Below are 14,176 nucleotides of genomic sequence, written 5' to 3' on the forward strand. Positions count from 1 at the left end.
GATTTCATTGAAAATGATAAACTGAAGAATATTTCAGTAGTTCGCAATTATGTTGAAATTAAACAACAAACTCCAAACAGCCAGTAAGCCATAAACTCACACAAAAAAATTAGAAACATTTTGAGGCTGAAAACAAAAACATGATGTACCAAAACTTATAAAGGGGTTAGAATAAAATTTATAGCTGTAAATATCTATACTTTGAAAAGATCTGAAATAAAAAACCTAACCTTCCAACTAAAAAACAAGAAAAAGATAGAAAAATTAAACCCCTAAAGAACAGAAAATAATACAGAGTGGATAATGATAAAGAAATACTGGTGCTGTAGTTTCTGCCCACTGGTACTGGAGATTTGGGGAACAGAAGGGTGGCATGTGGAAGTAACCTCTCTGCCCAACAGGGTCCTGCAACACCTGCATTCAGCCACACCTCAGGTCCCTTTTGTCTTACTCACTTTTACCCCTCCTTGGGGCCTGGGTTTCCTCCCCTCACTAGGGCTCTGAGGACAGAGAAGGGGCCACTGCAGACTCCAGGAGGCTCCTTCAGTGAAAACAGGCTCCGGGTCCATTGCTAGGTCTGCAGACCTACGTGCAAGTAGAACCATGCACAAGGCAATACACAAGTGCAACTGGGATTTACTCTGTTGCCCCTCTTAGTGGCAAGATACAAACATAGCACTCCATCACTGCAGATATAAACACAAGATATTCCTGAAGCACAGAGCACATGTTACATAATCATATCTATTATGTGGTCCCATTTAAAAAGATGAGGAAGAGGAATAAAGGATACATCTTCCTTCCAGACACTACTTCTCGCTAAATAGAATATGATAACTACTACTGTTCATAGCAGTGTAAATGATTGCAGATTTAATCTCTTAACAGTTATGTGCCTGATCTGTGCATTCTCATGGAAGTATTTCTATTCAACCCACTGACTGGCTCTGTGTTAGCTTTAAACATTAGAAGAAAATACATTTACTTGAGAGAGTTTTGTAATAATGGCCACACAAATTTCCTACAAATCTCCTACAATAGTAGAGTAGGAATAAAGAAAGAAGCAAAGTACTTTAGGCAGTAAATTTAACAAAATATAAAGAAGTGGTGATGGAGTTTGGATGTGGTGATGGAGTTTGGATGTGTTGATCCCTCCAAAACTCGTGGAAATTTGATCCCCAATGTGGCAGTATTGGAAACTGATTGAGTGGTGGGGGCAGATCCCTCATGAATGGATTAATGCTCTCCCTGGGGGAGGAGGGGTAGTGAGTTCTTGCTCCATTAGTTCCTGCGAGAGCTGGTTGTTTATAGGACCCTGGCACCTCCTCTCTCTCTCTCTCTCTCTCTCTCTTGCTTCCTCTCTCGCCATGTGATCTGCTTGTACCCGCCAGCTGCCTGCCACTTTTCTGCCATGAGTAGAAGTAGCCTGAGTCCGATGCCAGACACAGCTGTCCCAGAATCATAAGCCAAAGAGACCTTTCTTTATAAATTACCCAGTCTCAAGTAATTCTGTTATAGCAACACAAAATGGACTAAAACAAGTGGCATTTAATATCAAAAATTTTGAGGTAAGCCTTCCAGTCAATATGGCAGAATAGATGGTCCCCAGCATCACTCTGTCTGACAAATCAACCAATTTACAACCATTAAAAAGCAATGACAGCCATGCTGGGGCTGCTAGAGCTCATGGGAAGAGGAGGAGAGACCCATGGAGTTCTTGAAGGCAGGAGAAGCCATGATGAGACAAAGAAAGCATCACTCCCACCATTTTGAGCCCCAGCCACTTGAAGTGAACACACAGAGCGAGAGATGTCAAAAGCCACAGCTGTGCCCTTTGTATGAAAGTTGCTTAAAAGTGGCAGGGGAGAAGAGGGACTTAGTGTCCCCCAGGCCAGCAAGACCACTAACAGGGTTTCTGTGGAGCAATATAGAAGGGAGGAGCCACAGACAACAGACAAAAGTAACAAGTGAGAGGCCAGTGAGTCATGACAAGGGGCCAGTGCATGGCCTGTCCTATGGGAAGTGTTTGGAGTTTAGGCAGTTGGGGACATAGCCCACCAGGGAAACACTGGTGCACAGCATAGACAGCTGATCTGCTCTCCAATCAGCACAGGATCATTCAGTGTAGACTGGTCAGGAATACAGAAATGCTAGGGTGCAGTTTGCCAAAAAGACTCAGGTGCAGACCAGAGTTTCCACACAACCCAGGTGAACCAGACCTCATGAGACCAGGAAGTACATACAAGGTCAACCATTAAAACATGAGCTGCACAGAAAGCCCTCCCCAGGGAATCAGCAGCAAAGCAGTGATTTAGCTAAACAACAGGGCTCAAGTGCTGGTCCCCATAGGAAGTTCCTTCACTTTGGAAGCAAGCCAAAGACAACAAATTAATTCCAGTGCAGAGCTTAAGTGGTGGGTACAGTGAGTAATCCAACACAGAAGTGAAAGAAAAAACAAAATATCCACAGATCAGAGACAGTTTGATCTTTACTAGTAAAGGTCTAACACCACCAAAGAACACCTATAAAACCTAGAAGGGCTGGAAGCCCCGGGGCTCCCAAGCCAGGGAGGTGGGAGGGCTGAGGGCCTCAGCCATGCCCACCCAACATCCACAACCAGCCCACTGATAACCACTGAGCCACCACAGGAAGCACCCTGGGCCCCTAAGCCAGGGCATTGCAGGGCCAAGGGCCCCGGCCCCACACTCCCAACATCTGCATCCAACAAAGCCACCACAGGAAGTGCCCTGGGCTCCTGAGATGGGGCCGTGGGGGACCAAGGGTCTCAACCCCCCCCTGGACATCCATAATGAGCCCAGTGATGGCCACTGAGCTGCTGCAGGAAGCACCTTGGGATCCTGAGGCAGGGCTGTGGGGTGCCAAGGGCTTCAGCTATGCTCCCCCAAAATCCATAACTGGCCCAGTGACGACCACTGAGGAAATGCTGGTAGTGCCCTGAGATCCCAAGCTGGGACAGTGGAGGGCAGAGGGACTTGGCCACACCTCCTAACATCTGCAACCAGCCCAGTGATGACCATCGTGCCACCACAGGAAGTGCCCTGGTCTCCCAAGCTGGTGTGATGGGGAGCCAAGGGCCTCAGCCACATTCCCTGGACATCAAAGCCAGCCTAGTGACAACCAGTGAGCTGCTGTAGGAAGCATACCAGGCTCCTGAGCTGGGGCAGTTGTGGGCCAAAGGCTTGACCCACACACCCTGATATCTGCATCCAGCCCAGTGACAACCCAGCCACTGCTATAAGCCCCATGGCCTCCCCTGAGGGAATGTGGGAGGCCACAGGCTTTGATCATGCTCCACCTCATTCCCCCTCTTCCCACCCTATTTCCCCTCCCCCTTCTCCTCTCCAACTGCTCCACAACATCTTATAATGAGGCATGGAGCCAGGGGAAGCTGAACACAGCCATGACTAGGCAAGCAGCTGCCACTGTCTGGTCCCTGCCAGGGTCCAGAGTCCTGGAGCTGGGGAAAGCTGAACCAAGCTGGAACTAGGAAAGCCACCACCACCACCATGGGCCACACCAGGGTACTATGGTATGGAGTCAGGGGAAGCTGAACCCAGCCACAACTAGGTATAGAGAATACCAAAAACATGATTTTCATGCAGGTGGCCCCCATAGCTACCACAATTGCCATGGCTACTGCAAAAGAAGCTATGCTCTATAGCAGCAGTCACAGCCACTCTGGAGATGGTACACCAGACTCAACTGCACTGACACAAGAGGCACCAGCAGAGACAAAAAAAAAAAAAAAAAAAAAAACACTCTCTCCACAAAGCACACTACAGAGTAAAAGCGTCTGATTTATGATAAGAGGACTTGATCACATCTGTCTCAGTACTGGATAGATCATCTATGCAACAAACCAACAGAGGATCAGTTAATCTATCAGATGGAGAGAACAAATCTATGGTGACTACAAGGAGAAGGGTAGAGATTGGATAAGGGGCATAAAGAATAAGTATGATTTGTAACAATGAATAGGCTAATAAAAAAATTCTGATGTAAGTCACACTATTATCCTATGTGTAAGTATTTCCTATCTGTAGTTGTGCTGGCTTCTATCAAGATAGACTTTTAATAAATAATACTCATATGCATAAATGCAGCATACTTGGGCCTGTTTTGTGCATTACAGGCTGTGTAGCAGCATCTCTGGCTTCTTTCCACTAGACCTTTTAACTTCCAGTTATGACAACAAAAATGTCTTCAGAAATAGCCAAATGTCCCCTGGCAGGCAATATCCCCAATCATATTTAACTGTTGTTAGTCAAGACTTTTAAAAATAGTTTTGATTCTACATTTATCAATCCTATTTGAAAATTTGCATTAACATTACATAAATTGATAGTTTTCACTTCAAGTTATCTGATATACAAAAATGGAAGTTATGTTGAAAGCTTTGACACATTAAAGACACTGATGAAGATAAACTTAGTGTCACCGTTCAATGAGAAGTCCCTGCCTGGTAAGGTGTTCCATATTTATTGCATTGTTTCTCCCCATAATTGAACTTTCCCATAAGCAGACTTGGGTGTAAAAGGTGACAATACGGGTTTCTCTTCTGGGTGAATATTCTTATATTCAAGAACTGGTAACCTCTCTCAGAAAGTTCATAAAGTCAGTTAGCACAGTGGGCTACTTGTGTTGTAACACAAAGAGATAACACATGAAACAGCAAACCATAGTAAGCATTTCTTCTGTAAAGTATGAATATAGGATTTGGGGATAGAGTTGGAAAGAACTAGTTTCTTCAATTCAATGTCTTAAATTGTGGTAAATTTCTCCCACCTATGGCCCCTGACTCTACCCTAGGAGCCATCTGCCCTTCAGTCCCAGAGAATGAGAAATTTGGCACAAATGCATGAACATTTTTATTGCCTGGCCTGGAAGTGATGATCACCTATATCCATACTCCCCTGAACAGAGCTAAATTATATGTCCACACACAATAATTAAAGGCTAAGATTGCGTGCACGTACACAAGGAAAAAAAGGTGTTTTTAGAAAATACCCAGTCTAATCCATGCAGAATTTCCCCCCAGTGTAAACTATCATGCTTGCTGCAGCATGAGTTATTTTTACTTTACTTTTCTTTCTTTCTTTTTTTTTTCTTCCCCCAGTGGCTGGCCAGTACAGGGACCCATGGTGTTATCAGCACCACGCTCTAAACAACAATACACTAACTACAGCCAGCCCTGTAATTGCTGATAAAAGACGTTTTCACAACTATTGACCCCCTTCTATATTTGAGGGTTGTGCATCTGTTGATTCAACCACTTATAAAAATCAAAAGAAAAACATAAAACTATAATAAAAGTAAAAGACAACACAGTATAACAACTACTTACAAGGAATTCCTTCTGTATTCAGTGATATAAATATTCCACTCAAGATGTAAAGGACACAGATAAAAGCTCATAGGTAATAGAGAAATACTACACCATTTATAGAAGGGGCTTCATCTTTTGCAAGTAGTTCATCAACAGGGGCTCCTGGAACCAACCTCAATACCAAGGGACAGCTGTGCATTTATAGGCCTTCTTCTTGGTGTGAGTTCTCCGATAAAATGTGATGTAAGATTTATGGCAAAATCTTCTTCCACAGTCATTACGTTAATTGGGATTTTCCCATATGTGAATTTGTTCATGTCTATTATGGTGAGTTCCAATAAACTGTTTTCCCACATTCTTTACATTCATACAGTTTCTCACCTGTGTGACTTCTGATGGCTGCTGAGGTTTGACTTCCGGTTAAAAGTTTTTCCACATTCTCTACATTCATATGGTTTCTCACCTGTGTGATTTCTCTGATGAATGCTGAGGTTTGACTTTCGGTTAAAAGTTTTTCCACATTCTCTACATTCATATGGTTTCTCACCTGTGTGAATTCTCTCATGCTTCCTGAGGTCTGACTTGTGGGCAAAAGCTTTCCTGCAGTCTTTACATTCATATGGTTTCTCACCTCTGTGACTTCTCTGATGAATGCTGAGTTGTGACTTGTGCTTAAAAGCTTTTCCACAGTCTTTACAAACATATGGTTTCTCACCTGTGTGAATTCTCTCATGCTTCCTGATGTCTGACTTGTGGGCAAAAGCTTTCCCACAGTCTTTACATTCATATGGTTTCTCACCTGTGTGAATTCTCTGATGAATGCTGAAGTATGACTTTTCGTTAAAAGCTTTTCCACAGTCTTTACATACATATGGTTTCTCACCTGTGTGAATTCTTTGATGACTGCTAAAGTGTGACTTTTGGCTAAAAGCTTTTCCACAGTCTTTACATACATATGGTTTCTCACCTGTGTGAATTCTCTCATGCCTACTGAGTTGTGACTTTTCCCTAAAAGCTTTTCCACAGTCTTTACATACATATGGTTTCTCACCTGTGTGAGTTCTCTGGTGAATGCTGAGGCATGAGTTGTGGGTAAAAGCTTTTCCACAGTCTTTACATACATATGGTTTCTCACCTGTGTGAATTCTCTGATGAATGCTGAAGTACGACTTGTGGGTAAAAGCTTTTCCACAGTCTTTACATACATAAGGTTTCTCACCTGTGTGAATTATCTGATGAATGCTGAAGTGTGATTTTTGGCTAAAAGCTTTTCCACATTCTTTACATTCATAGGGCTTCTCACCTGTGTGACTCTTCTGATGCCTGCTGAGGTGTGGCTTTCGGCTAAAAGCTTTTCCACATTCATTACATTCATATGGTTTCTCACCTGTGTGAATTCTCTGATGAGTGATGAAGCATGACTTTTGGCTAAAAGCTCTTCCACAGTCTTTACATTCATATGGTTTCTCACCTGTGTGAATTCTCTGATGAATGATGAAGCATGACTTTTGGCTAAAAGCTCTTCCACATTCATTACAATCATACGGTTTCTTACCTGTATGTGTTCTCTCATGCCTGCTGAATTCTCCCCTGTGATTAAAAGTTTTTCCACATTCTCTACATTCATATGGTTTCTCACCTGAGATGTGAGTTCTCTGATGAATGCCAACGTGTGACTTTTCACTAAAAGCTTTCCCACATTCTTTACATTCACGTGATTTTTCACCTGTGGGAGTTCTCTGATGACTGCTGCAGTGTGACTTTTGGAGAAAAGCTTTGGCACAATTACTGTAAAAAAATTTCTTATATTCTTTACATGGTTTCTCATTTGCGTGAATTCTCTGATATACAGTGAGGGCAGACTCATGGTAGAAAAATTTTGTACATTCATTACATCCAACTGGTATTTCACCTGTGTGAATTCTCTCAGGATGGCTGAGAAGTGAATTCTCACAGAAGCTTTTTCCACAATTAATACTCCCAGAGTACATTTCTCCTGTGTCAGTTCTCTGATGCACTGTAAGGTCTGACTTCTGACAAACAACTTTCTCGTGTTCATTACGACCATTAAGCTTATCCTGTGTAGGTGTTCTCTGATGGGAGGTAAGGTATAATTTCTTAATACAAGCTTTCTCACATTTGGTATATTTATAGTGTTTCTCTCCTGTGTGCATAATCTGATGTTTAGTGAGTTCAGACTTCTTATAGAACATTTTCCTGCATATATCACATTGGAAAGTTTTCCTTTCTACCTGATTTATTTTCTTGGCAATGACAGCTGACTTACCACAGCCTTTCCCATATTCACTATAATTATAGGTGGTCTCATCCATATGAATCTTTTCATGTGTAAATATTAATGGCTCTGTGTTGGAGGATTTCCCTTTTACACTGTATTCTAAAGGCTGCTTCCCAGTTTGAATATTGCGATGATGACTAAGATGCTCATGATGTCTGGGCAATTTTCCAGTTATATGATGGTCATCAGGTTTCTCTCCAGCAGGCACCTCATCAGGCTCTCTAGGAAGAAGTGCATTCTCACATATGTAAAACTCCTCAAGTCCCTTTCCTAAATAGTTCCCATTATTTATAATCAGATTTAAAACCTGATATGAATTCAAATAGAATGATTTCCCTAACACAGCTCTCTCTTCAGCTGATGGGTTGCTTTTGGTGATTACAATGTGCTGCAAGCATCTACCATGACTTTCTTGGTTCCTCTCCATGAGGTCATCATCTATCTGGACATCTGAAATGAGAAAAAAATAACTGATAACGAACCACACATCACCACATTTCATTGATTGCTCAAGTAAAGGTATAGAAGTGCCTTCAATCCTAGTAACAAAAGGCTTTTTTAAAAAATCAATAATGGATGTTGATTTCATGAGTTTATGGAATTTTTTCCAACTCACAGTGTAATATTGTACTGATATATTTTCTTTATTTTTTTATTTTTTTATTTTTTATTTTTTTAAAAAGATGACTGGTAAGGGGATCTCAACCCTTGGCTTGGTGTTGTCAGCACCACGCTCAGCCAGTGAGCAAACCAGCCATCCCTATATAGGATCCGAACCCGTGGCCTTGGTGTTATCAGCACCACACTCTACTGAGTGAGCCACGGGCCGGCCTGTACTGATATATTTTCTAATGTTATGTCATGTTTTTTCTTTTTCTTTGTTAAAATTTTTAAATTTTAATGCATGAACAAATATTTAAGGATTTTTATTTTCTGCCTACTTGTAGTTTTCAACTAAACACCTTTCATTTCTAAAGAAATGAAACATCCATTATTGATTTTTTTTTTTAAATCTTTTGTTACTAGGATTGGAAGGCACCATTTTCTCTGTTTCATTTTTACAACAATGAGTGTCTCCTACTGCTATTTTTTCATTATTTCACTATGAAAATAGTTAGGTTTTCCTTCATCAGCTACTTTCAGGTACAAAAGTGAGCCAGTTTTTATCACATATGCAGGAACATGGCTGAGGATAAGGATTTTGCGTTTATGTTTATATGCTTTACACTTCTCCCTCAGAAAATGGCTATAGGAATGTGGAAGTTTTTCAAAGGATAAAATATCCTTTTCTCCACCCTAGATAACGATAGCTTCCTGCAAGTTTTCATTTAACATGACTTCCTCTGCTTCTCATAAACCATTACAATAAAGGAAATGTCAGTTCTCTACCCTAGACACCCCCTTCTGTTCTAAAATATTTGGTTCTGCATCCAAGGCTGTTCCCACCATCTTGGAAATGTGCTCTTTTGACTCCTTCTGAAATCAAGTTGTATTCTATTCCCAATTTCTGGTACATGGACAACCACCTGATAATTCATTTCTTGTGAAAGCTTTCGTTTTGTGCAGTGAAGTTTTCGTGGTCTTCTATTCTCATAAAATGACTGTCCTGCACATTTCTCATTTTAGTTTTTTTCTGAGTGATTTCCACAAAGAAAACAGAAAAATACTAACTTTGAACTCTACTCCCAATCAACAATCTTATCCCCTCAACATGGAACCCTTAGTTCACTTGGCCTTGGCACCCAGAATCTCTTGGTTTTCCTTCAAAGTCAAGGACCACCCCTTTTCATTCTCCCACGAAGGGTTCTCTTCCCCTTCATGATTTTTGATGTGGTGGTACAAGGCTCAGTGCTCTACCTTTTTCCCTATTTTCTTAGTGAATTGCTATGTGATACCCTGCACTACTTTGGGACTCTGTGAAGAGTCCCCACCAGAACAAAGGCCCTCACCAGATGCAACCCTCTGAACTTGGAATGCTGAGACTCCAGAACAGACTTGTAAGAAAGTTTTTGTCTTCATAAATTACAGTTGCAGGTATTCTGTCAGAAACAACAGAAAACAAACAGATACAGTATGAAAAAAATGTACATGAGAATTGAAGACACAAGCACAACTGAGAATGTTAAGAAAGCAAATAGGAAAAATAAATGTCAAACAAGAGAAATGTAGGAATTAGACTGGGGGTACATACAAAACAGATTCAGCAAAATAAAATACTGCGATGTACATGGGACACTGCACCTTGGAGATTATGTAATACAGGATTGCAGATGAACTATCCTCAAATCTGGGACTTGGGGGGGAACAATAGCTAGAAACAGCTGAACACTGCCAACATCTAATGAGCTTTACTTTTCTTGGCTTCTGCACTGTATACACTGACAAATCTTGCAAGATCTGGTTTGGGGGCCGGCCTGTGGCTCACTCGGGAGAGTGCGGTGCTGATAACACCAAGGTCCCGGGTTCGGATCCCATATAGGGATGGCCGGTTCGCTCACTGGCTGAGCGTGGTGCTGACAACACCAAGTCAAGGGTTAAGATCCCCTTACCGGTCATCTTTTTTAAAAATAAAAAAAAATTTAAAAAAAAAAGATCTGGTTTGGGCACTGTTCTATTGTCCATGGCTCTGCTCCTTCCAACCTGACAATCACCTCAGCTTTGTTAATACAGTGTTCTATTAATGGGAAGTAATGTAGGACTTTGTACAACTGCTAAGTCTCATCCTTGGAAGAATGGCAAAAGCTCAGCTTCAGACATTGTGCAAAAAAGAGGCCAATTTGAACCTTGTGAGAGCACATCTTCAAAAAATGTAATCTTACCAAAATAGTGTGAAACCCTATAAATGGTACCTATATTTATGAACAAAAAAAACCCTGTTTCTCCTGGAAGTTACTGGAGAGTTTTACTCACTCAGTGACACCAGGTTGCTGTAGGTCTCCAGCATCACATCCCTATACAAATTCCTCTGAGCATCATCTAGGTCCTGCCACTCCTCCCAGGTGAAGTCCACAGCCACATCTTCAAATGATACCACCTCCTGGAATGACACATTTTTCTCAAGTCAACATTCCTGGGTCACAAAAAAGAAATCTGGGAGTTCACACCTCTGTGTGTGCATGCGTCATATGTGTCTTATATAAGATGCCACTTTGTTGTACTCCAAAGAATGGGAGGAAGAAAAATCAAAGGACAAATATCCTGGTAATGTAATAAGTTATCAATTAATAAAAATAATATTACAAAACTTAGTTTATACCTTAAGAAATATCCTTGTTGCTAGTGATAAAAGTGTGAATAAAATTTTTCTTTCCCAAAGAGAGTATAAACAGGCATAAAGACATAAGTATAAATACATACCTGAAATACTGTGTTAGATGAACAAATTTAAACACAAGTTCAATATAGCTGGGCATGAGAAATAAATAGAAAATATAGTTTTATTCTGTATTCACTTTGCACTTCACTGGAATGCCAAAGGCGTTAAACTCTTCCATGTGAATTGCATGGTCTCATGAATATGAGGCAACAGCAAAAGTCCAGTCACAAGAACACAAGGAACACACTCCACATTAATGGAACAACCCACAGGACCATGTCTCTTATGCCATCCCACCATGTCTTGGGTGGCATAAGAGAAAAACAATATTGAAGCAACTGATTACAGAATGGTTTTGCACTTAAACATGTGACCTATTTCATACACTAAAACTTTTTTTGTAGTTATTGTTGCTTTTTTACCTTCTTATGAATTAAAGGTACATTAAAAAGGCATTCCAAAATCTCCTTCCCATTTGCCAAAGGATTGCTTGTGTCCACACCAGGGTGTACACTGCAACTTTCTAAACCACAGGGAGCAAACAATGTGATCCTGTAAGTACATAACTTTATTTGAATTTTAATAGTCACCCACTACAAGGAGAATGGAAAAGGCTTTTAGGGAGAGCCAGAGGGAAAAGAAAACAGGGTGACAGAAGACCAACTACATTACAACACAGAGAAATAAGCACACAGAAGAGAAACTTAGCACTATAAAAAAAGAAATAGGGAATGAAAAAGCAGAAACAGAATGTGGTAGTGAGTTGCTGTGCAGAAATTTTAAAAAAGAGTTTTACTCTCAGGCTATCTATGTAAGCACAGCTAGTTAGGTCCTGGAACTGCAAAGCAAAGTTTGAAAAATGGGAGAAAAATATAAAGAGCAAAAGTGAAACAGACTTGAATACATACTACTTGAAATATCTGTGGAAACGTCCATGTGGCAATTGGATATATGATTCCAGTGTTCAAGAGAGAAAGTTAAGCTGACAACAAAGATTTGAAAAGTATCAAAATTTCCATGTTATCTGAAAACATCAGAGTGAATGAACCTCAGAGGTTGAAAGTAAAAAAAGAACAAGTACAGAGCCTGCACAAACACTTCATCTTTAAACATAGGATAAAGGGAAAAGAAAAAGTGGTATTGCATCATAATATAGGAGTTAGTTCTCCCAGAGGACAATTCCTAATGTGTATGCGCCTCACAAGCAATCATTAAACTATGTGACACCAAACCTAACAGAACTTCTAGGAGAAACAGAAGAACCCACCATCAAAACTGGAGATTTCTACACCCTCTATCAAAAATGAACCAATTCAGCAGACAGAAAACCATAAAAGACATAGTTAAACTCAATAACATGATCTGGATATAATGGATATCTACAGAATACTTCTTCCAACAACAATAGACATTCTTCTCAAACTCACATAAACAAAGCCACTAAGACCATATTCAGATTCACATAACACACTTTAGGAAAATTAACATAATAGAAATCATAAAATATGTGCTCGCAGACTACAAAAGAATCAAACTACAAATCAGTAACAGAGCAATGACTACAAGATTCCCCAATACAGTGGGATTAAACAACACACTCTAATACACAGGTTTAAAAAAAAAAAGAAAAACCAAGAAAAATTTAAAATGTTTTTAATAAATGAAAGTGAAAATGGGGCTGACCAGTTAGCTCACTTGGTTAGAGCACAGCCTTTTAATGCCAAGGTCAAGGATTTTGATTCCCATACTGGCCAGCCACCAGATAAAAAAAAAAGAGAGAAAATGACACCAAAATTTGTAGGATACAGGAATAACAGTGTTCTCAAAAATTTTTATGGCACTGAACGCATACTATAAAAAAAAACACATCTAAAATCAATAATCTACATTTCCACCTTTGGAAACTAGGGGGGAAAGAGCTAATTAAATTGAAAGGAAGCAGAAAATAAAAACTAGAATAGAAATAAAATTGAAAAAGAAAATCTAGAGAAAAAATAAACATCTGAAAAGTTGATTCTTTAAAAAGATCAATAAATTTGATAAGCCTATAGCCATGCTAACTAAAAAGATAATGAACAGAAGACAGAAATTACTATTATCAGAAATGAATGACATGACATCAATACAGATCCTGTGGACATTAAATAATAAATACTATGAACAAATAATAAATACTATGAACAACTCTGCACACTTGACACCCTACATTAAATGGACCAATTCCTTAAAAGACAGTTTACCAAACTCACACACACACAAAAATACACAATGAGAATAGGCCTGTATCTGTTATGAAAATTGAGTAAACAAATAATGACATTCAAAACAGAAAGCCCCTGGCCCAGATGTGTTCACAGGAGAACTGAAGCCAACATTTAAGGAATAAAATATACCACCTTCCTATACTCTATTGCAGAAAACAGAAGATGAAGTACTTCCCAGTTCATTGTATGAGGACAGGATTACCTCATACCAAAATCAGACAGAGATATTATGAGAACGGAAAACTACAAACTGTTATCTCTCACAAACATACATGCAAATAAGCTCAATAAAATGTCAGCAAACCTAATCCAACAATGTCCAAAGAGAATTATGCACTATGACCAAGTGATATTTATCCCAGGTAGGCAAGAGTGGTTCAACATATGAACATCAATTAATGTAATCGATGACATCAAAACACTAACAAGAAAAAACAAAAAAATCACATGATCACATCAATAGATGCAGAAAAAGCATTTGAAAAAATAAGGCATCCATTCATCATAAAAATTCTCAGTAAACTAGGAATAGAGGGGAATATCACAACTCGATAAAGATTCTTTACAGGAAACTGCACCTAACATCATCCTTAATGGTGAGTAACTCAAAGCTTTCCCAGATAATCAGGAACAAAGCAAGAACGTATCCTCTCATCACTTCTTCAACATCATACTAAAAGTACTTGGTAGTGCAATAACACAAGGAAATACAAGATTTACAGATTGGGAAATAAATAAAATTGTCATTAGTTGCATGTCCCGCGCAACCGTCTCGCCAGCAAGAACGACGCGGCACACACAGGATCCTTCTGCAGTAAAGCTTTAATGCGTCTTGAGAGGCAGAGCACAAGCTTATCGGGGCGGAGACCCCAAGTACAGAAACCCGTTCCCTTTTATAGAAAACTGTCCCTCGCCTAGGACGTGTCCCTCTCTGACTGGCGGTCGTGCAT

At 40.0% G+C, this 14,176-nt stretch overlaps 1 protein-coding gene across 3 annotated transcripts in view; it reads right to left on the reverse strand.

Annotated features, from left to right (window-relative positions):
- Positions 1-5,361: 5,361 nt before the first annotated feature.
- LOC134383851 (zinc finger protein 345-like) overlaps positions 5,362-14,176 on the reverse strand; it is a 28,951-nt gene continuing 20,136 nt past the window's right edge. For 2 of the 3 annotated variants that reach the window (XM_063105314.1, XM_063105315.1), the window contains 2 exons: positions 10,557-10,683; positions 5,362-8,096 (listed from right to left, as the gene is read on the reverse strand). In XM_063105314.1, coding sequence (XP_062961384.1) covers positions 5,725-8,096; positions 10,557-10,683 — 2,499 coding nt within the window. In that variant the 3' untranslated portion in view covers positions 5,362-5,724. Of the gene's footprint in view, positions 8,097-9,595; positions 9,686-10,556; positions 10,684-14,176 lie in introns of all 3 variants that reach the window. The other variant, XM_063105316.1, reaches the window with a different exon arrangement.

The sequence above is a fragment of the Cynocephalus volans genome, chromosome 8, assembly GCF_027409185.1.
Source record: "Cynocephalus volans isolate mCynVol1 chromosome 8, mCynVol1.pri, whole genome shotgun sequence".
NCBI classification, from domain to species: Eukaryota; Metazoa; Chordata; class Mammalia; order Dermoptera; family Cynocephalidae; genus Cynocephalus; species Cynocephalus volans.